General features: G+C 35.1%; 2 protein-coding genes across 2 annotated transcripts; one reads left to right on the forward strand and one right to left on the reverse strand.

The window, feature by feature from the left end:
- Positions 1–4677: 4677 nt before the first annotated feature.
- LOC104232139 (polyadenylate-binding protein RBP47-like) lies at positions 4678–9397 on the forward strand. The gene is made up of 6 exons (XM_009785253.2): positions 4678–5104; positions 5919–6432; positions 6823–6905; positions 6983–7113; positions 7948–8044; positions 9056–9397. The coding sequence occupies exons 1-6, from the start codon at positions 4787–4789 to the stop codon at positions 9224–9226; spliced, it is 1314 nt and encodes a 437-aa protein (XP_009783555.1). The 5' UTR covers positions 4678–4786; the 3' UTR covers positions 9227–9397.
- Positions 9398–10709: 1312 nt separating this feature from the next.
- LOC104232138 (uncharacterized) lies at positions 10710–17167 on the reverse strand. Its single transcript, XM_009785252.2, has 17 exons — positions 16673–17167; positions 15616–15720; positions 15420–15491; positions 15167–15314; positions 14892–14974; positions 14727–14782; positions 14503–14639; positions 14298–14388; positions 14150–14215; positions 13839–14061; positions 12982–13083; positions 12653–12738; positions 12439–12561; positions 11925–11994; positions 11747–11838; positions 11384–11488; positions 10710–11164 (listed from the first exon to the last, which is right to left on the reverse strand). Exons 1-17 carry the CDS (start codon positions 16977–16979, stop codon positions 11051–11053), a joined length of 1980 nt encoding a protein of 659 aa, XP_009783554.1. The 5' UTR covers positions 16980–17167; the 3' UTR covers positions 10710–11050.
- Between the last annotated feature and the right edge of the window lie 2973 nt (positions 17168–20140).

Genomic DNA, 20140 nt, shown 5'->3' on the forward strand with positions numbered 1-20140 from the left:
TGATGTTTGACATCATGAAACGACGACAAACAATACAATATATTCAAACATTATATACATCAAAACGATACAGTACAGTATAATATTATACGATATATTATGAAACAATACATAACAACTGTCCAAACAAGTTGTTAACTACTACACATGATAAGAAATATTAGTTTCAACATTAAAAAACATATATTAGCTAAAATAATCAAATTCGAACGCCTTTTCACCTAACTACGACTATAAAGATTAGGGAACAAGTTGATACCAAAAAGTAGGTGAGTTTTCACACGTCAAAATGGACAAATGATCAGCCTGTGCTAGGTACTAGTCATGCTGGCCATGTTACGAAGAAAGATTGAAAAAATTGCGCAACTCCTTTGACCAGCCGCCTTCACCTCTATTCTCCCTACCATCTCCTCACGTTTTATTATAGTAGTTGTGTTTACGACAACAATAATAACAATAATAAATTTAATATAATCTCACATGGTAGTGTTTGGAGATAAAATATACACAAATCTTATTTTTACTTTATAAAAGTAAAAAGCTTGTTTCCGATAGATTCTCGGCTCAAATAGTTATTTTTAAAAATAAAAAGAAAAGTTAAGATAAATTGACAATCAGAGTATTCACTAGCACAATTAAATCATCAAAAGTTATGGTAAAATATATAAGTCTTCCTCTATCTTTAATAAGAAATTTCAAATTTGAGCCTTATTTTTTGGTAGAAACGTTTTACCTATAAAGTGAAATGTTTCAATGCGAAGCTGACGAGTGCAAAACACCACTTAAATTATGCTCGCTAATCCAATATAGTATAGTAAAATATTATATCCACAAGGATTGGAGTTAAATAGTATTGTCGTAGTTTCTAGTTTGATTGCTATCCAAGATGATCAACAGTTGAGAGTTATGTGATTTATACTAAAATTAACTAAGAATCTATAGCTAATTGACTAATGACAATCGAAGCAAAGAAAAATATCAATGGGAGAAGATAGGGTTTTGATAGGATAAGTGCAAGATAATTGTCTGGAATTTAACTCTAGTTAATTCACTTCTAATGTTCAAGTGAGTCTCTTGAATTGACTTGGTTATTAGTTCAATTGTGTAGTAGAAACTCCTTTCTCGATTAAGTCTCAACCTCACGAGATGAACTAATTTAAGTTATGTGAAGATATACAAGAATACGTAGTGAATTGGTCTTTAGGAGAACCTCTCTCGATTATCCTCCTAACTAGGTTTAATCAATGATTCAACTAGCCTCTTCTGATTACAAAGAAGAATTAATGAACTCAACCAACAATATAATGCAAAGATATCACAAGTTATGCCTCTCTCGATTACATGAACATGTGAATATAGATGCAACAATAAATCATCCAAAAACGATTCAGTCCATAGAACTAGAGTTATACTCCACAAACAAATTTCAATACACCAAATCCATCAAACCCTAAAAGGAACTACTCCATAGACATGGAGTAATTCATCACAAATATAATAAAGGTAGAGGAAAACATATATTCAATCCAAACTCAGGTCTTGAGTGAGGAAGGAATGATAAAATTCTTGTGGTTTTGCTCATCCAACTCCTCCTTAACTTCCTTAGGTCTAAAGTATGTCAAAAGTTCAGAAAATAATGTTTTTTTTATGTATTTATACCAAGTAGTGTCGGGCTAAACGAAATCACCCTTTCCTAGCCGAAATAAGAACACTTGCAAACTCATTGCTTTTTCATGCGTCACACTATGCGTAGAAGGGTGCATAGCATTAGTGCTTTTTCCTGTTAGACCACAAAAATCCAGTCTCTGAACTTTATCAATTTCTGACACAAATTACATTGCTGCGTCGCATAGTGTGTCGCCCAGTGCGTCGCACTAGTGCATTTCTTCAGTTGTTGCTTCTTCCTTGATTTTTAACGTCCAGAAGTAATCATCGACCCTCGAACACGATCCCGGCTTAATCCTTTGGGCTTTTACTCGAACTTCAAAGCTCCAAATATCTCGAATCTACATAATTCGGAACCACTTTTACAAGACATAAAACACATACTAAGTGCAAAACACTAACAATTAAAACTCAAGCACAATTAAAGTATAGTAAATTAGAATGCAATAAGCGACTAAAACACGAGACAATAGCCTACCATCGTAAGCCGAATTCGTGACCCAAAATTCATGTTCGGGTGAGATTCTAAAAGTAGCTAACACGATTAATTCAATTTTTTCGAAGAAAATTATTAGAGTAAGATACTTTCTATCAAAATACTATGACTTAATTATCATATCGAGACCTCTTTCTAGGTAAAAATAGCACGGTATAGTCAGTTTTTGGATTGGTCATTCAAAAATAGCCAGCGTTTACGAAGTCAATGAATATTTTACTGCAAAAAAGGCCGGTCCAGAATAATATACTGGAGTTCGGTGCACCTGTGTATGAACTCCAGCATATTATGCTGGACTCGGTATACTTTGCTGACTCCTGTATAATATACTGGAGACTAGAGCATCGGTGCTCGAAACTCCAGTATATTATACTGGACAATTATACTTGCTGGAACTCCAGTATATTATGCTGGAGTTCTAGTGTACTTATGTTGGAACTCCATCATATTATGCTGGAGTTCCAACATACTTATCCTGAAACTCTAGTATAATACGCTGGAGTTCAAGCATACTTATGCTGGAACTCCAGTATAATATACTGGCGTATTTTTCGGGTTTTGAACAGTATTTTTGCTCAGATTTATCTTTACATGAAAAGTGGCTAAATTTCGATTACTTTTGAAACTGAGCTATTTTTGAACGACCAGTTGTAAATCTGGCTATTTTTGAATTTCTCCCCTTTCTAGGAAATATCTCACGGATTGCAGCAATAGTCACTTTTAAGTTTGTTGTTTAAAATATATCAACAATTTATAATTCATTCAAACTTTAGGACTAAGAGTTGTTAATTTGAAATTCAGGACTAAGTGTTATGAATTTCTGAACTACTAATTTTAAAATTCAAGACATAGGTTTCGAACTTCTAGACACAATTTTTGAACTTTAGGACACGATGTCCCGAAATTTTAACTTTGAGGTAGCTGGTGCCATTTCCACAAATATATCACACCCTCCAATGGATCGTCTATGTTTGACCTCAAAGGTAAGTTTTCGAGAAAACTACCCTCTGTAGCCCTTCAAAATTTTATTAGCCCATGTTTTCCCACATGGACCCGAAATAGCCCTTAGGCCCAATGTATTGACAAGTTATAGCCACTATTTCCAATACACTTTCACTCTCTTTCAGCCGCCTGCTTTCCCTCCCTCTCTCTTCTCATCTTCTCCGATCTTTAATCTTCCAACTTTTCCTTTCTTCTTATCTTTCCCTTCTTCACTCCCTCCTTTTTTTCTTTTTTCTTTTCTTCTCCTACAGTGACATCAACACACGTTTTTTTAATTTTCTCTTTTTTCTTTGCGATCTCCTCCTCTTTTACTTAGATACAGAAATATCTATCTTCTTTGAGTAATTTCTAGCAAAAGTCTGGCGGAGGTTGTCGCTTTCTTCCCTTTCTGTCCACTTTCAGATCTAGTATTGTGTGATATTTTTTCGGATGACTTTTGCAAGAAGATGTAAAATGGAGAAAATAAAATAGACGCTGCCAGAGAAAAGCTTTTTCTGGCCAAGTTTAGTGTCCTCCATTATCGTTAACACTCCTTTATGTATACGTTGTGTAATCAGTGTATAATAATTGTATAATATAGTGTATAATTGTTGTGTATACATTATACACTAATGATACACTTATTATACATTTATTATACATGTATTATACAAAACTGGACGTGAAAGATTACGGTGATTATGGTGAGTGTTGAAAATATTGTATATAATATGTATATATAATGTACCAACATGTATATGAAAGGTGTATCTACACTGATATAATGCATATACACTTTTTAAACAAATTCAATGTTCATATAATTTTGTACATATTTTGTATATAAAGTATATATATATTGTTCGACGATGTACAAAAAGTGTATATACACTTTATACTAGTGTATAATGTGTACAGTACGTGTAAAACCTATACATCACCTTTTTCCTATTCTTATATCATGGGTATTTTTGCTTATGCAATGTCATATTTTTCTAGATTGGATCGCTAAAAATTTATTTTTTTTGTAAAAGATATAAAGGGGATTTTGGAGGTTATGGAGAAGACGGTTGGGTTTAATGAAATTTTTCGGCTGAAAGTGTGGATTTGACGTGGATTTCACTAGGTTTGAAGGATTTTTGGGGTGATTTGGCAGGATTTTAAATATTTTGACTACTAATATTAAGTGTAAAAGAAGGTTGCGTTGAGGAGCCAGAGTCTCTGCTGGTTTCTTGGGTTTCACTTGCTAGCCCTTATAATTGGTTTGGAGCTATAAATTGTATGCCTTATTTTATGGCTATCGGTTGTCATTAATTTTCACCGAAGGGCTATAAATGATTTTTGCTCTAAGTTTTCTGAAGAGACAAATAAGGGACCCATATATCCACCACCCCCTATCAGCAGTCCAACTCGATATCGTCATCAAACTCCAAATCAACGGCTATCGTAAAACCCTTTGAATATCAATCCACGGTCTAAATTCGCACATCGTTGCACACGAAGACTGACCCTAGATTCCCTGTAGAATCTTTCTCCATTTAGCTCGTAAGCCGATTTCTCTCCATTTTCTCTCTCTTCCCCTTCCTCTTTTTCTCTCTCTAAAAAACCATAGCCATACTAGAGGAAGGGGTTAAATTTTGAAATATGAATGGAGATATGAACCAACAACAACAACAGCAATTGCAGCAACAGCAGCAGCAACAATGGCTGGCGATGCAGCAGTATCAGCAGCAGTGGATGGCGATGCAGCAGCAGCAGTATTCACCAATGGTAATGCAGCAGCAGCAGCAACAGATGATGTACGGTCAACAATACATGCCGTACTACCATCAGAAGCAGCATCAGCAGATTCAGATTCAGCAGAACGGCTCAAGCGAAGATAATAAGACGATCTGGATTGGTGATCTCCAGCACTGGATGGATGAAACTTATCTTCATTCTTGCTTCTCTCAATCTGGCGAGGTTTGCCTTCTCTCTCTCTCTCATTTGCTTATTTAGATTTTGTTAAGACTTATATACTTTTTGTGGAATGAAATTAACCTGAATAGAGCATGGATATAGGATTCATAAAGTGGATCCTGACTAGTTTGAGATTGAGATGTAGTTTCTAACATGGTTCTCGGGATTGTGATAGACCCGAATAGAGTAACAGCTTGTTTGGATGATTGTTATGTATCGTTTCATAATGTATGAGTATTGTATTGTATTGTACTGTATCGTTTTGATGTATACAATGTTTGGATAGATTGTATTGTTTTTCGTCGTTTCATATGTCATTAGTTTGAAATTGAGGATTCATAAAGTCTGCCATTAGTTTGAGATTGAGGTGTAGTTACTTTCATATTTCAAGGGGACTGGAATAGGGTGGAATGAACAAAGGATTCATAAAGTTGATCCTTACTAGATTGAGAAGTGAGATGTAGTATCTTACGTATGAAGTGGACTTGAATAAAGTAGAATGAATAAGGATTCATAAATCGTTACTGACTAGTTCTCGATTTCCCCTTCCCCTATAAGTAAAACAGTGAATCCTGGTTATCATGACAATACAAGCGTGGATTATGGTGTTAACCAGCTAGTGTGCGTGTTACTTAAGCATGTGTCTGTGTCATGCTCTTGGTTGACCAACATCAACAACAACATCGTACCAGTGTGGTGATCCCACAAGTGGGGTCTGGGGAGGTTAGTGTGTATGCAGACCTTACCCCTATCTTGTGAAGGTAGAGAGGTAGTTTCCAATATGCTCTTGGTTGACCACATATCATAAAACATGCAGGTTATTTCTGTGAAGGTCATTCGAAATAAGCAGACTGGTCAATCTGAGCGTTATGGATTTGTTGAGTTCAATACCCATGAAGCAGCAGAAAAAGTTCTACAGAGCTACAATGGCACTATGATGCCAAATGCAGAGCAACCCTTCCGCCTAAACTGGTCAGCTTTTAACGCTGGTGAAAAGCGTGCAGATGCTGGTGCTGGTGCTGGTGCTGGTGCTGGTTCTGGTTCTGGTTCTGACTTATCGATTTTTGTAGGAGATTTGGCTCCTGATGTTACTGACGCAATGTTGCGTGACACATTCGCCAGTAGATATACATCTGTTAAAGGTGCAAAAGTAGTAATAGATTCAAACACGGGTCGTTCAAAAGGCTATGGCTTTGTTAGGTTTGGTGATGAAAATGAGAGGTCTCAGGCCATGACTGAAATGAATGGTATATATTGCTCTAGCAGGCCTATGCGTATTGGTGTTGCTACTCCAAAGAAACCATCAACACTGCAACAATATTCTTCACAAGGTATGAGATATTGTATCCTGTTTTGCTGCAAGTCATTTACTACACTGAGTATAGTGTATACTGAATCTGATTACCATATCTTTCTGTAGTTTATAGTCCCTCATTGAGCTGCTTTCAACAGGGTCATTCTTAATAATTTTTTTACTAAGTCGACATTTCTATGTCTTACTGTTCTTCAGTTATAGTTCGTATATCTCAGTTTTACTCGTTTACTTTTTTCCATTCACTCTGAAATTTTTCAACTTGAGTAATGATCAACGTAGCAGGACATTTAAGTAGGCCAGATATTTCATACCAATGTGCCTGCAATTTATGTTTGCCGTCAAAAATTTGGATGTTATTCTTGTATTTTCTTCCTGAGGTGTTGAACTAGTGAAGCTCTTTTTCCAGCTGTGATATTAGCGGGAGGACATGCATCAAATGGTGCTGCAACCCAAACTTCCCACTCTGATAGTGATTTGTCAAATACAACAGTGGGTGCTTCTCCCTTTTGTCAAGATTGGTCCTAGCTAGTTACTCAATTAGCTCTCTAACTTTTGATCTACTGTAGGTTTTTGTTGGAGGACTTGACTCTGATGTTACCGACGATGAACTCAGGCAGTCATTTAACCAGTGTGGCAATGTGGTCTCTGTGAAAATACCAGCCGGGAAAGGATGTGGCTTTGTACAGTTTTCGGACAGGTAATGAGTGATATTGCTAAACATGATGTTAGATAGTTCATGTTTAACTGAGGAAATTAGTATAATGTATGGGTGTATAAGGCAATGAGGAGAAGTGACTCTCACGACTGAGGAATAATGGGGATAGATTGATGAAGTTCAAGAGTTATTTTTTTGGTACCTACTAAACTATCAATGAGTTAAAACGGTTGGAGCTTTTAGGTCAGTTATTAGTTTAGCATATTTGTTATTTGGTTTGGTTTTGTTTTGTTTGTGATACTAGAGAATCTGCAACCAGATTTATCAGGAGGAATGTACTGATCATAACAACTGATTTGAAAGAAAATGTTTTACCTGTTAACTAGCAACTGAATACCTGAGAAAGAAGAAAAGGTCCATGGACTCACTCATCTGCCAGGTTATAGGTTCACAGTTTGATATAGAATTTTATCTTGGTTACTAAATGTGAATTTTATCTTTTGTGGTTGAATGAAAAGGAAAACATTGTTTTTTGGATCCATAAGAACTCTTTCCTTGGGCAGAGTTTAAAACCTTGCGCCATGCTCTCGGGGATTTCTCGGTTATGAAAAAGATTTCTTTTTTGGTTATGAAATGGTCCTATAGTAGAATATATCATTCATAACCTACTTGAAATCACTAGAATAGGTAATCATGTTATCAAACCTAACCAACAGTAGTAAAATGAACTTGCTGCTTGAACTCACTGATAAACTGAAGCGATTACGAGTGTATATATAGCGCATTTTTGGTTATTACTATTGTTTCAGTGGATGTTTACTTGAAACTTTAAATTGCTAAACGTTGCATAACTTACTTGCCTCTTATGTTCCATAGGAGTGAAGCAGAGGATGCGATACAAAAATTAAATGGAGCAGTTATCGGGAAGCAGACGGTTCGTCTTTCCTGGGGTCGAAATCCAGCAAACAAGCAGGTATTTACCAAAATGTTAAATGTGATTTCTGAAAAGCTTTTACTTCATATATTAAGTATCTTGTGCCAACATCTGTTTCGTGGAGTCTGCATATTTGCTGTAAAGTTTTCAGAAGTTCTGTATTTTGAGCAAAATGAGAAGAAGGGCAACAATGCTTCCCAGAAAATCCTACTAGTGTTCTGCTTTTGTATGCTGATGAAAGCCCCCTTGCATCGTGTATCTCTAATAAGCCACTTGCCAAGAAAGCAAAATGCTGAAAAGTTGACATATCTATGCTTTTTGTTCATGTGTGGTTCCCATAATATTTATTTACATACTCAGTTTGCAGAAATATGTAATCCAATTGATAACTGTTGCAGCAACTACACATATTACTAGGCTGATGTTTCAATAGCCCTGGAACTTTAAGCAATTAATTTTCTGTGTTACTTTCATTATTGATTACATTGGATGCTTTCTTCTACAATCTTTCTCACTGGTTCTGGAGGACCTTCTGTAAAATAACATATTTATATTACTATTTGGGGTCGTGTGGTTGCATTACTAAGATGTGATAATACCTGTATAAAACTCTACATTAGTAATACGATGTCTGGTTACCTTTTGAAACTTGCATAAGATTCAGCATTATATAATACTAAACATTGTTTGGTTGGCTTTTTTGTTGCCTGCTAAACTAACACCACACCTGCATAAGTTATGCAGAAATCTATGTATTATTAATTTCTGCATTACAATCCCAGCATATGAATCCTTGCATTACTAATCCCTATATTTTAATTCATGCACTATTAATCTCTGCATAACTTGTCTCAAAACCAAGTTGGCCCCTTTCTTTTTTTTTATTTTACCCACTATTATGTAATTGGAACTTTTAGAGCTTAAAAGTGACAATTTATGCATCTTATGCTCTTTATTAATAGTTGGCCTATATTTTTGGATTTTAGATTCCATGAAGGTTCTTCATAAAACGTCTGTATATTCAACTTATATTTACTCTCTTTTTTGCAGTTGAGAACCGACTCTGGTAGTCAATGGAATGGGGGTTATTATGGAAGGCAAAATTATGGGGGGTACGGATATGGTGCATCGCAAAGTCAAGATTCTAGCATGTATGCTGCTGGAGCAGCTTATGGGGCATCTTCTAATGGCTATGGCAATCACCAGCAGCCAGTTAGCTAGCTGAACTATAGTCTGAGTGTGCTATTTAGTTAGAGTTTGGCCAACTTTTTGTTTTCTTATAATTTTTATTTCTGGTGTGTTATTTAAATTGATTTACAGGTTATAGTGTTTGATGAGGATTTGTAGCTGTAATTGCCTTTATGATTTGATGAGTGGTGAACTTATTCGTCATCTGTTTCTCTTTCCTTCTCTCTTATGTGTCTCTGTCCAGCATTTTATCTTTAATTGGCTTCATAAAATTTACAGGGTAGGATCAAACAATGAATAATGGCAAACACAAATTTTAACACACAGGTGGCTTTTGTTTCGAAAGTAGTTGAAATTTTTTTCCAGCTGTTGGAAGTTATGTTATTAATGCCTTTGCCATGGATATTGAACTCAAGCTGCAATTCTCTTTTTTTTGGATACACCAATGACCTCCCTGAACACGACTAATCATTCCATCTCTGTTTTTTTTTCTTTCTAAATTGAATTTAAAAAAATGATTTTTTCAAGTCCTGGCGGTAGTTTCAGCTTATATAATGACATTTATCATTGAAGAAGATGATTCCTCAGAAAATTTACTGAGGAGAATTCCGTACATGGTAAGTGGTAAGATAAAATCTTTTTCATATGGACTTTGGTTGGTTATAGTTGTCTTTAGTTGGGAGTCTTGGAGGGGAGAAATTCAAAAATAGCCAGATTTATAACTGGTCATTCAAAAATAGCCCAGTTTCAAAAGTAATCGAAATTTAGACACTTTTTATGTAAAGATAAATCTTAGCGAAAACACTGTTCAAAACCCGGAAAATACGTCAGTATATTATACTGGAGTTCCAACATAAGTATGCTTGAACTCCAGCATATTATACTGGAGTTTCAGGATAAGTATGCTGGAACTCCAGCATAATATGATGGAATTCCAGCAAGTATAATTGTCCAGTATAATATACTGGATTTTGGAGCACCGGTGCTCCAGTCTCCAGTATATTATACTGGAGTTAGCAAAGTATACCGGTCCAGCATAATATGCTGGAGTTCATACACAGGTGCACTGAACTCCAGTATATTATGCTGGACCGATCTCTATTGCAGCAAAATAGTGGCTATTTTTCATTGACTTCGTAAACGCGGGCTATTTTTGAATGACCAGTCCGAAAACTGACTATACCGTGCTATTTTTACGTCTCGGAGAGAACAAACTTTAGCGGCAATACACTATAATTAGGAAGAAAAAGTTAAGAGAAAGTAAATAGAGGTCCAACTATAACTAGAAATTTTCTGTTATCTCCAAAAGGAAAATTAAGCAAACAGTATTACCAAACTATCCAGACGGCTGATTCCATTTACCAAGCTATATATAGTTCTAGACATTTATCTAAACTATTGTTCTTATTAACTTGTTAATTCTTATATTTTATACTTGGTTCCTTCGACTATAAATATTTTTATGAGATTTTCAGAATCTACGTAGATTTAGTTATATTTGACAACAACAAGCAACTCGAGGAGAATAAGAAAATACTAACCAAAATAGTAAGCAGTTACTTTTATATGACTAGCCTGAGTATCTCTTTTGTAAATTATAACTACAAGCCCTTTATTTGAGTTGCATAATCCAAGATTTGATGGAAATGGTAATTGCTGCTACTAAGACTTAAAAGTAAGCTTGCCAAACAAGATCTTCCACGTAAAAGTAAGCTTTTCTCCAAGCCCAGCATTACGAAACAGCCACTGCTCTCTTTTCAGTTGAGATTCTAAGTCCGTTAAATGATTGATTAGCATGCAGCTTTTCAGTTAGAAAAACTGCAGGCAAATTGTTGGGATACAGGATACTGGTTGTACTTAATCAAAGTTGTCGATGTGCACGGGAGTTATGTCATCAGCCACTGCAAAATGTCCAACTGTTCGAGCAAAGAACAGCATTTGTTGCTCAAGAGTGAATTTTATGCTCTCCGCCTGTGAAAAAAATCTTGTTGGTTAGGAACTCTCAGAATTCCATGCTTCAATTTCATCATGGTAACGCAGACACTCATTTGATTGCTTTGGACACGGTAAAGCCACATTAAAAAGTAGCATCATATAATGTTTTATCAGTATGGAGAAATGGTAGAAGTAAACAGTCAATAAACACCCTAGACATAATCCATATACATGTGATAAATACTTAGTTCTCACCTTCCGAAATCCATGAGATTCTCCTTCATATTCCACATGAGCTACAGGTAACCCCTTTTTCTTCAAGGCCTGGTAGATTTTTCGAGCCTGCTCTGGCTGGACAACCTGTTTAACAAATATTTCTGTTTTCCTTACAACTTAAATAATTGTAAAGTTGCTCATCACGAGATACTAGCTTTTCATCGCAAAATGAAAACTGAAAATTTTTAAGCTCTGTCGAGATACAAAATGTAACAACGGGGTTCGATTTTCTTGAAAGGAGTCAGTTTCCCACCAAGCCTTGACTTACCCAACAATGGCAGTTTCCTACTGTTAATAATGCAGGGAAAAATGGAAAGAAAAGCACAAGTAGCAGCAGCATACCGTGTCTTCTAATCCTTGGAACAATATAATGGGGCAAGAGAAATGGTCAACAAAGTTGATAGGGGACCGTTCATATAAAGCAGTTTCGTCACCTGTATCAGGAAAAGAAAGTTAAGTTGTGCCCCCCCAACATAGATGTAACTATTTAGTAAGTTGTGAATCAGCGTCAAATAATTACCAGCAAGATTAAGGATATAATGGGATTCAAATTTGTGCATCTTATCACTCAATGACTTCAAATCAGCAATCTGTTAAAATAGCAGAAAACATGTTACCTCATGACTGGATTCAATCAAAACCTGCTTACCAACCCCCCCAAGTCTAATAGAGAAGTAGAGAGGAGGGACAAGTTTGTAACATTATAGAGAGCTGATACGTGGAGCATAATGTAAGCGGTGCATTCCATATAAGCTTTTCCTTATATTCAAAACAAGATGCAGACATAAAACATAAAATAAATGCAATTAAATTGAGCATATGATTAATCATCACTTAAACTTCTAATTACACCATCTCATTATCCTTTTATCTAGTTTTTACCCTCCGCATATGCTCACGTGATGGCTCAGGGCGAGAACAGGCAAGGATTTGCAGCAATAAGCATTTTACTTCGGCTGAGCCTAACACTGATCATACCATAATAAAAACCATTTCCCTCCTTGATTCCAAATTGATGTTACATATTGACTTACTCCAAATAAAGAAGCTCCAGTTCTAAATGTATCTCTGAATGCAAGAGAAGCTAATGTTGTGTAACCACCAGCAGAACAACCAGTTATGCAAAGGCGCTTTTCATCAACCTTCCCCTCATCCACCTTAATAAACAAAGTATCCTTGTTAAACCTCTAGAGTAAAGAAAAGAGAAAAATAACAAATAAGGTAGGGGATGCAGTTAATTCAACTAACCAAATATTTAGCACAAGAGCAACAATCATTAACATCAACAATTCCCCACTTCCCCAGAAGACGTTCTCGGTACGCCCTGCCATAACCTTGAATTGGAATTTGTGAAGATTTAATTATGTGATGTATAGAGAGGGACAAGTAACCTCTAAAAACTTAGTGGAGTGTAATGTATCAGAACCTAACAGACTGAAATATAGGATTAGAAAGTTTTTAGTAAATCAGATACAGTTGAATTTGACAACCATTAAATAATAAATAAAAAAATTGTCTGAATCTAAGAAGTATGGAAGTTAGATGGAAAATAAATTGCTCAAACTCTGATAACATACCCGAACTTCCTCCATAGTTAACATCCACGAATGCCCATCCTCGACTAGTCCAATATTGGATGCTAAGATTTAAGGTTCCATGTGCCTCATCGGTTGGCCCTCCTGTAACATACATGAGCAACAGTTCAAAATCAGTTAAGTTCTCGCATACTCAGAATGAAAAAGAAGATTAGTGAAGCATGGTGAAAACAAGGCAATTAATAGTGTCGGAACAGGAAAATAGAAGTCTAACAGAATAATGTCACACCATGGGAATTTAGAATCTTATATTAGATTTTAACCTTTGCAGGTTGTTTTAATATGTTAGAAGTTGCAGCAAAAGTGAACCTTAAAAGAGGGTTAAGTTTTACTGTTGCTGTTTTTTTTTTTCTTTATTTAAAAATAAACCATAGCTTAACTGACGAGAAAAGAGTTTTTCTAATCATTTCTTTACCTGTTTTACTTCCAGATAGTTGTGTAGCTATATATATATATATATATATACACTTACACAGACACGCACATACACTTATCTGGATAGCCCTGTATTTAACATACACGTGCATGCCCGTCTCAATGGTTGGTAGACTTGTAGAAAGGTCAGTGATTGGAATTTGTTGTTGTTATTACTAACAGAAAGCAGCTAAGAAGACGACAAATGCTTTGCCTATACAATAACTATTGAAAGCTCCATTCACGACTCTCATATTTTGACGATGTGAAACTGGCCAACAAAACTGCCATGTAACAAGCTTTTTCTTCAGCAACTTAATTGTTAAAATATAAAATGCTTAGTATCTTAATTTTTCAACGCTTTAATCAATGTCACAGAAAACAAAATTAGTACTCAGTGCATAATGAATATACAAATTATTTACCATGGCTTTCTAGCAACAGTGGAGGCTTTTCGTCTGCACTGCCCTTATAATCTGGATTACATGGAGGATAGAAATATGCATAGGCATTCTGACCAGCCACATCTGTTGGAAATTCAATAAGCTCAGGCAAGCTAAAATATGATATGTACTTGTCACTGTCTGAAGAAGATGACCACATGATACTGAAATCAACAACCTTTGACATATGATCATCTAGTATGACCTGTTGCAAAGCATGGAATTCATGAAGTTAAACTGCGGAAAATAATTATTTGAAAAAGCGACCGTTACAGAAAAGAACAAGACATAACCTTTGCTAAAGAAGTAGGAAGAACGGAAGATGCACCCTCAATGTAAAGGATCTGCCCACTTGCAAGCTAAACAACATTTAAGCAGGCTGTTAAAATTTCTGAATGTTGCACCAATTAGACAATTTCAACAATATAAGCTGCAACTTACAATATTTGCTATGTAAGTGAATGGAATATCAACGGAACAGAAAGAGTTCTTAGCTTGATTTATAACACCAAGATATGACTTTCCATGTTGCCTGCAACTCATAATGGATAAACCAAATTTATTAGAAGTGTCAACAGAAGACTCCAAGAGAGGCAGGGAAAATAACGCAAAAGAACTGGGATAGCATTTAAACGGAGAGAGAGACCTGTAGCTGCAGGCAATAATGGTTGATCCGTCTTTTCCCTCAATGATGTCATAACATCGGTTTCCAAAAACCCAAAAAGGTCTTGTGAACTCAGCATCCAAAGAATAAATCGCAAGGACCTCATTTTGATCTTCAATCTGATGTAGAAGCAATAAAAAGTGATGAACTATCACCAATACTACAAAGTGCAGAATTTGCAAAACTCTTAGGTTTAATGTATTTACCCATTTGTATATGTTCCAAAACCCTGTATTCCTATCTGTTATGAAAAACAATTCCCCTGCAATAATCCGAGGATGTTGCTTCAATATTCAACATCATAAGACTAGCAGTTATTCTGCTTTTAGAATGGGAGTAAACAGCAGAATACTGCTTAAAACTTATCCTGCCTTTGGACGACCACAGAGGCTCAGTTGGCGATTCCACGGCAGAAGGACAGGCACCAGCAACTACAACTCGCTTGTCAATGTCTCTATATTTGATTAATTCAACCAATTGTTAAACATTTACAGCAAAATTGGATCAATGTGCATGAACAAAAGGGAAAAAGTCATCTTTTTCAGTAAAATTTGAAGCGTCTTGCAGTGTGGACACATCTAATAAAGAGAGAATGTAAGAAGACTTTTTTTTATTCAGTAGAGAGAATGTAAGAAGACTTACTCACCCGTTCTCAGATATATACCCGACCCAAAGTTCTGCTTTATCCCAATGCATGTTAGGGTGGCTCCATTCGATCCAGGCCAAACGTTCTCCCTTTGGATCCACCCGCGGGAATGCATAGAAGTCATTCCCACTAATCAACACTTTTGGTTCTGAAATTCATGAATAAAAGCAGACGCAGCAAATCAAGCATTCTCCATTTTAACATCATAGATCAATCGATTCACAATACTTCAAAGTCGTTGCCACTTACATACCTTCAGTGTTGTTATCATTAAGGGAAACACTCACAATCTCTGTAGTTGGCTGTGCATCAACCCCGCGATGATCTATTCATAGATAATAAAGAGCAAAAATATACAGTTACAACAAATAAGACTCTAGAGAAAAAAATCCTAATCCAAAAACTATAACAATAATACATGTAGTGATTATAAGTAGAGATATATGTACCTTCTCTTACAGCAATGTAACGGTTGAAACGACCATCAAAAACCCCATCAGCATACCTCACAACAGGTCCCCCATAATCTGGAGTTATCGGCACTGGTCTGGAATCTATGATTAACAAATTATCAATTTAATCTGCTCCACGGCTATAACTTCCACGAAAAAATAAATAAACTTGCTATTTATTCTGTCCTATCTATATGATACAATACTTATTTGGAGAACTAAATCATTTTCCTTTTATTACAATCTTTGTCAAACATTTTTTAAATCTTCTTAATTATAAAAAGAATAGTGACTTATAGAACTCCTTATCACAAATTTTTGACACTATTTGACTGAACACGAGATTTAAGAAAAAAAGAAAGATTTTTCACGCTATCAGCTAACAACAACAACGACGACGACCCAGTAAAATCCCAATAGTGGGGTCTGGGGAGGGTAGTGTGTACGCAGACCTTACCCCTTCCTGAGGAGTAGAGAGGTTGTTTCCGAAAGACCCTTGGCTCAAGAAGACGAGACCAAAAGAAAAGAGACAATATCAATACCACCAACAGATACCATAAGAAAAAATAACAACATCATGAAGCCAGAAAATAGGTGCAAAGCAAAAGTGATAACTATTAAATAGACTCGGCTCTATGAAAAACGAAAGAGTAGTAAGACACAACATTGCCACTCGCTGTCTCAGACAAAAACCCTACCAAACTAGCCTCACAAAGTTACGAACTAAGGAAAGACTCAGGTGCCTCCTAACCTACAACCTTAATACTCGACCTCCACAACTTCCTATCCGCTAAGTATCCCTAAAATACTACTATTGCACCAAAAAAATATTTTTTTCTACCACAAGTTTGTGTCAATGCCAAAATGAAAATGCAAAATTAACCAATTTCCAAACATATGAAGGTGAGACATCTTTTTGGAAAATGAAAAAAATCTCAAACAAATTAGGAAAACGTTGTATCTCTTTATGCAATATATAAACTTTATTTCAAAAGATTGCAAAATAATCTGAAATGGAACCTAAATAAGAATATTAATTGGATCCAGGCCAGACCTGGAGAAGCGAGAAGCTGCTTGTACAATCTCTGATCATCAAAATTGGAGAAAACAAGTAAATCCCCAGAAACACCAAAAGAGCCACCACCATATTCTTGAACAGTGGTCCGACCATTGAAGTCTTTAGGTGTAATATCTTCCCCATCTTCTTTAACAAGCACTGCTCGTCCTGACTCAGCTGGCCGAGTTTCTAGCCACATTAAGTGGCCATTTGAGTCAACAGTGAAACCTTCTAGACGCTTCTCTGAACCCGAGACTATATCTGCTGAGATTGGTGACTTCCATGATCCATATGCTGCACTCATTTTCAGTACTTTTGAGTTAACTGTATCTGCTTTTTGCTTGTATATTGAGAATCTTGAATTTGAATAATAAACCTAAGGTTGATATAGTGAAGCAGTTCAATTTAAGGTTGTTTGGGATCAAGTAGAAGAGTTTGAGAATCTGGCCAGTAGCTCAGAAGTACTGTAGTGGTTAGAGCAGAACAAATCTCAAGGTGGTTTGAAAGGTCAACTTGGCTTTGTTACAGGGAAAAGGATGATTGTGTATGCCCACAAAAATAATAGCGCAAAAATATATAAAATTTATATATATTCGATATGTTATATACAAAAATTATAATAGTGTCTGACGCGAGCTAAAAATTATAATAACCTAAGAGTTAGGCCCACATCCTTTTACAAATATCTTAATAATAATTGGAAAAATCTCACTTTATACTCATTAAGCTAAAACTTTTTACCATTTAATACGCAAGCCTAAACTATTTATTTTTTCTATCTATGCAGCCCAAACTATTTACTCCACCCACTCATTAGCTATTTGTCATTCTCATTTGAAGTACAGAATGTTAAAAACATCCGGCTTCATTTTTGCAAGCTTACCTGGTTGTGGACTTTAATGGATCTACTTCTTCTCTGCCAGATCGATCTTCGTTAAGAGGGTCAATCCAAGCTATTGTTCTACCTCATTTCCTTATGATTTTTGTGTGTGTACGAAGACCCACCATTGTTGAGCTTGAAGCTCCTGAGTTTGAAAATTTATTTTGAAGATTTATTGTTTGATTTGATATGGGTGCTATAAAATATTGCTTATAGTACCTTCGAGTAAGATTCCCAAAACTGAATTTTTATGTGTGTTTGAATATCCACCATTGTTGGTAGGGGTGTACATAGGATGGGTTGGTTCGGATTTTACAATTACCAAACTAAACCGGTTGTGTCAGATTATTAAATCTAAAGACCAAACCAAACCAATAAAACTCGGATTTTTCACTCTCGATTTTTCTCGGGTTTTCGAGTTATTCGAATTTTTTCCCAGTAAAATCTTCGTAGAACAAAACATATAGATTATGCTCAAAATATTTCTTTAGTCCTAGTAAGATACAACTATATAAAGTATTTTTCAAGAAAATAATACAAAATATGAGATATGTCATGGCATTATCCTAAAATATTCAATAATAAAGACAATAAAATTATGTAATATAAATATTGCTAATTAAAAAGCCATAATAAAAATAAACATAATCTAAAAGTAATAAGTCATGCTAAAATAAGTAGACTAATAAGGGAGTATTAAATACATGACTAAATGCTAAAGAAAAAATAAAAATAGATTATGCATTTTTATCTAAATTATTGCAAAAAAATAGATATTTAATTTCTCGTTCGTAGTATTGAATTAAATGTCTTTTGCTAGCATTAATATTGATTTGATTTTGGTTTGGGCTTTTGTTAGCACTATTTAATTTACTAATATTAATGGCTATAAAACTTATTGGAACATTCAAAAGTTCTAAGTCCAGCCTTGAAATAATATCTCAAAAGATAAAATTATAAAATCTTTTAAGAAATATTTATAAATTATATTACAATAAGTATATTTATATATTAAATATATCTAAAATTTCTATATATGTAATGTCGGGTTGGTTTGGTTTCGGTTTGACTTTCTTTAGTTAAAACCAAACTAAACCAATTATGGTCGATCGTTTTTTTTTCCAACACCAAACCAAATCAAACCAACCCATAGTCGGGGTTTTTTTCTCGGTTTGACTCGGATTATCGGGTTGGTGCGGTTTGTCGGTTTTCTTTGTACACCCCTAATTGTTGGTGTCACACCTCCTTTTTCCGCCCCCGCGAGGGTACAAGGAGTTTTTCCAATTAAAGGACAATCGAAACGGGATTTATTTATTTCAGAGTCGCCACTTGGGAGATTTAAGGTGTCCCAAGTCACCAATTTAATCCCGAATCGAGGAAAAGAATGACTCTGTATTACAGTCTGCGAACCAGAAATCCGGATAAGGAATTCTGTTAACCCGGGAGAAGGTGTTAGGCATTCCCGAGTTCCGTGGTTCTAGCACGGTTGCTCAACTGTTATATTCGGCTTGATTATCTGATTTTATACAAATATGAACTTATGTGCAAATTTTATCTTTTTACTGCTTTCATAATTGTTATTATTATTTTTACAAGAATGTGAACATCGTTTAAAAACATGTCTTTGGATTGCGTCACATAAAATGCACCCGCGATCCGGAATATATTTTTATTCAATGTTTTAGGATTTGGATTTGGGTCGCATAAATGCGCACCCATGTTTAAGAATGTATTATTATTAAATCGTGCCTAAAGCGATTAGCGTATTATTATTTATGGGTAAGACTGTGGAATTCACTAAACAGTCCATCCCGAATTCTAAATACTCAATTAAATATTTATTGAGGGCCCCGCAATTAGTGCATTTTATTGGGCGAGGCTCCTCTCATTTTATTTTTAAAAGGACAGTCCTAAAATGCCTACATTTTTATTGAAATTTGTCTCTACAAAATAAAGGAGAAATATCTTAATTTATTTACATGTTATTACCTAGTTACATTATACTAGGCATGTTCTCAGTTTGTCAAATTAAAAAAAAACATAGCAATTCTAATTTTAATCCTAGACCATTTACATGCTGAAATTAACCAATATTATTTAACTAAATAAATTTCTACCAACTTCCTACTAGATGGCCTATTCGTTTGATTTTTGATTCGACGGAATTACTACACCATTTATTTATTTTTAGGCAATAGATGTAGATAGTTCATTTGTTAAGCTATCGTCGAATGTTCCACTATATGTATTAAATATCTACATGATTCTGATTTTTTGCAAACTACATAATTTATACATACAAATAAAATTCAGAATATAATTAAATATAATTCAAAATTTCAACTCTTCATTTTTTCGTATTCATGCTTCATATTTCGGATTACAATAACCAGCGTGTCAGTTGTGTACCTGATATTGGAAGCAAAAGAAAATGAAGATGAGAATCAGCAGCAGCAGTAAAATCAGTACAACACAGCAACAATAGCCCAACAACAGTAACAACCCAGTAACAGACCGGTGGAGTAGTAATCCAAAAAAAACAAAAGCTTCAGCTTTTATGAAACAACAATCAATTCTGATTTCAA

Source organism: Nicotiana sylvestris, chromosome 12 (genome assembly GCF_000393655.2).
Source record: "Nicotiana sylvestris chromosome 12, ASM39365v2, whole genome shotgun sequence".
In the NCBI taxonomy this organism is placed as follows: domain Eukaryota; kingdom Viridiplantae; phylum Streptophyta; class Magnoliopsida; order Solanales; family Solanaceae; genus Nicotiana; species Nicotiana sylvestris.

Coding starts and splice junctions, on each gene's coding strand:
- LOC104232139 (XM_009785253.2), top strand. CDS start 4,787: ATGAATGGAGATATGAACCAACAACAACAACAGCAATTGCAGCAACAG. Junction 5,105..5,918: donor GCTTCTCTCAATCTGGCGAG/GTTTGCCTTCTC, acceptor TAAAACATGCAG/GTTATTTCTGTGAAGGTCAT. Junction 6,906..6,982: donor GTGATTTGTCAAATACAACA/GTGGGTGCTTCT, acceptor GATCTACTGTAG/GTTTTTGTTGGAGGACTTGA.
- LOC104232138 (XM_009785252.2), bottom strand. CDS start 16,979: ATGAGTGCAGCATATGGATCATGGAAGTCACCAATCTCAGCAGATATA. Junction 15,492..15,615: donor TTACATTGCTGTAAGAGAAG/GTACATATATCT, acceptor ATCTATGAATAG/ATCATCGCGGGGTTGATGCA. Junction 12,562..12,652: donor GCTCTTGTGCTAAATATTTG/GTTAGTTGAATT, acceptor TTGTTTATTAAG/GTGGATGAGGGGAAGGTTGA.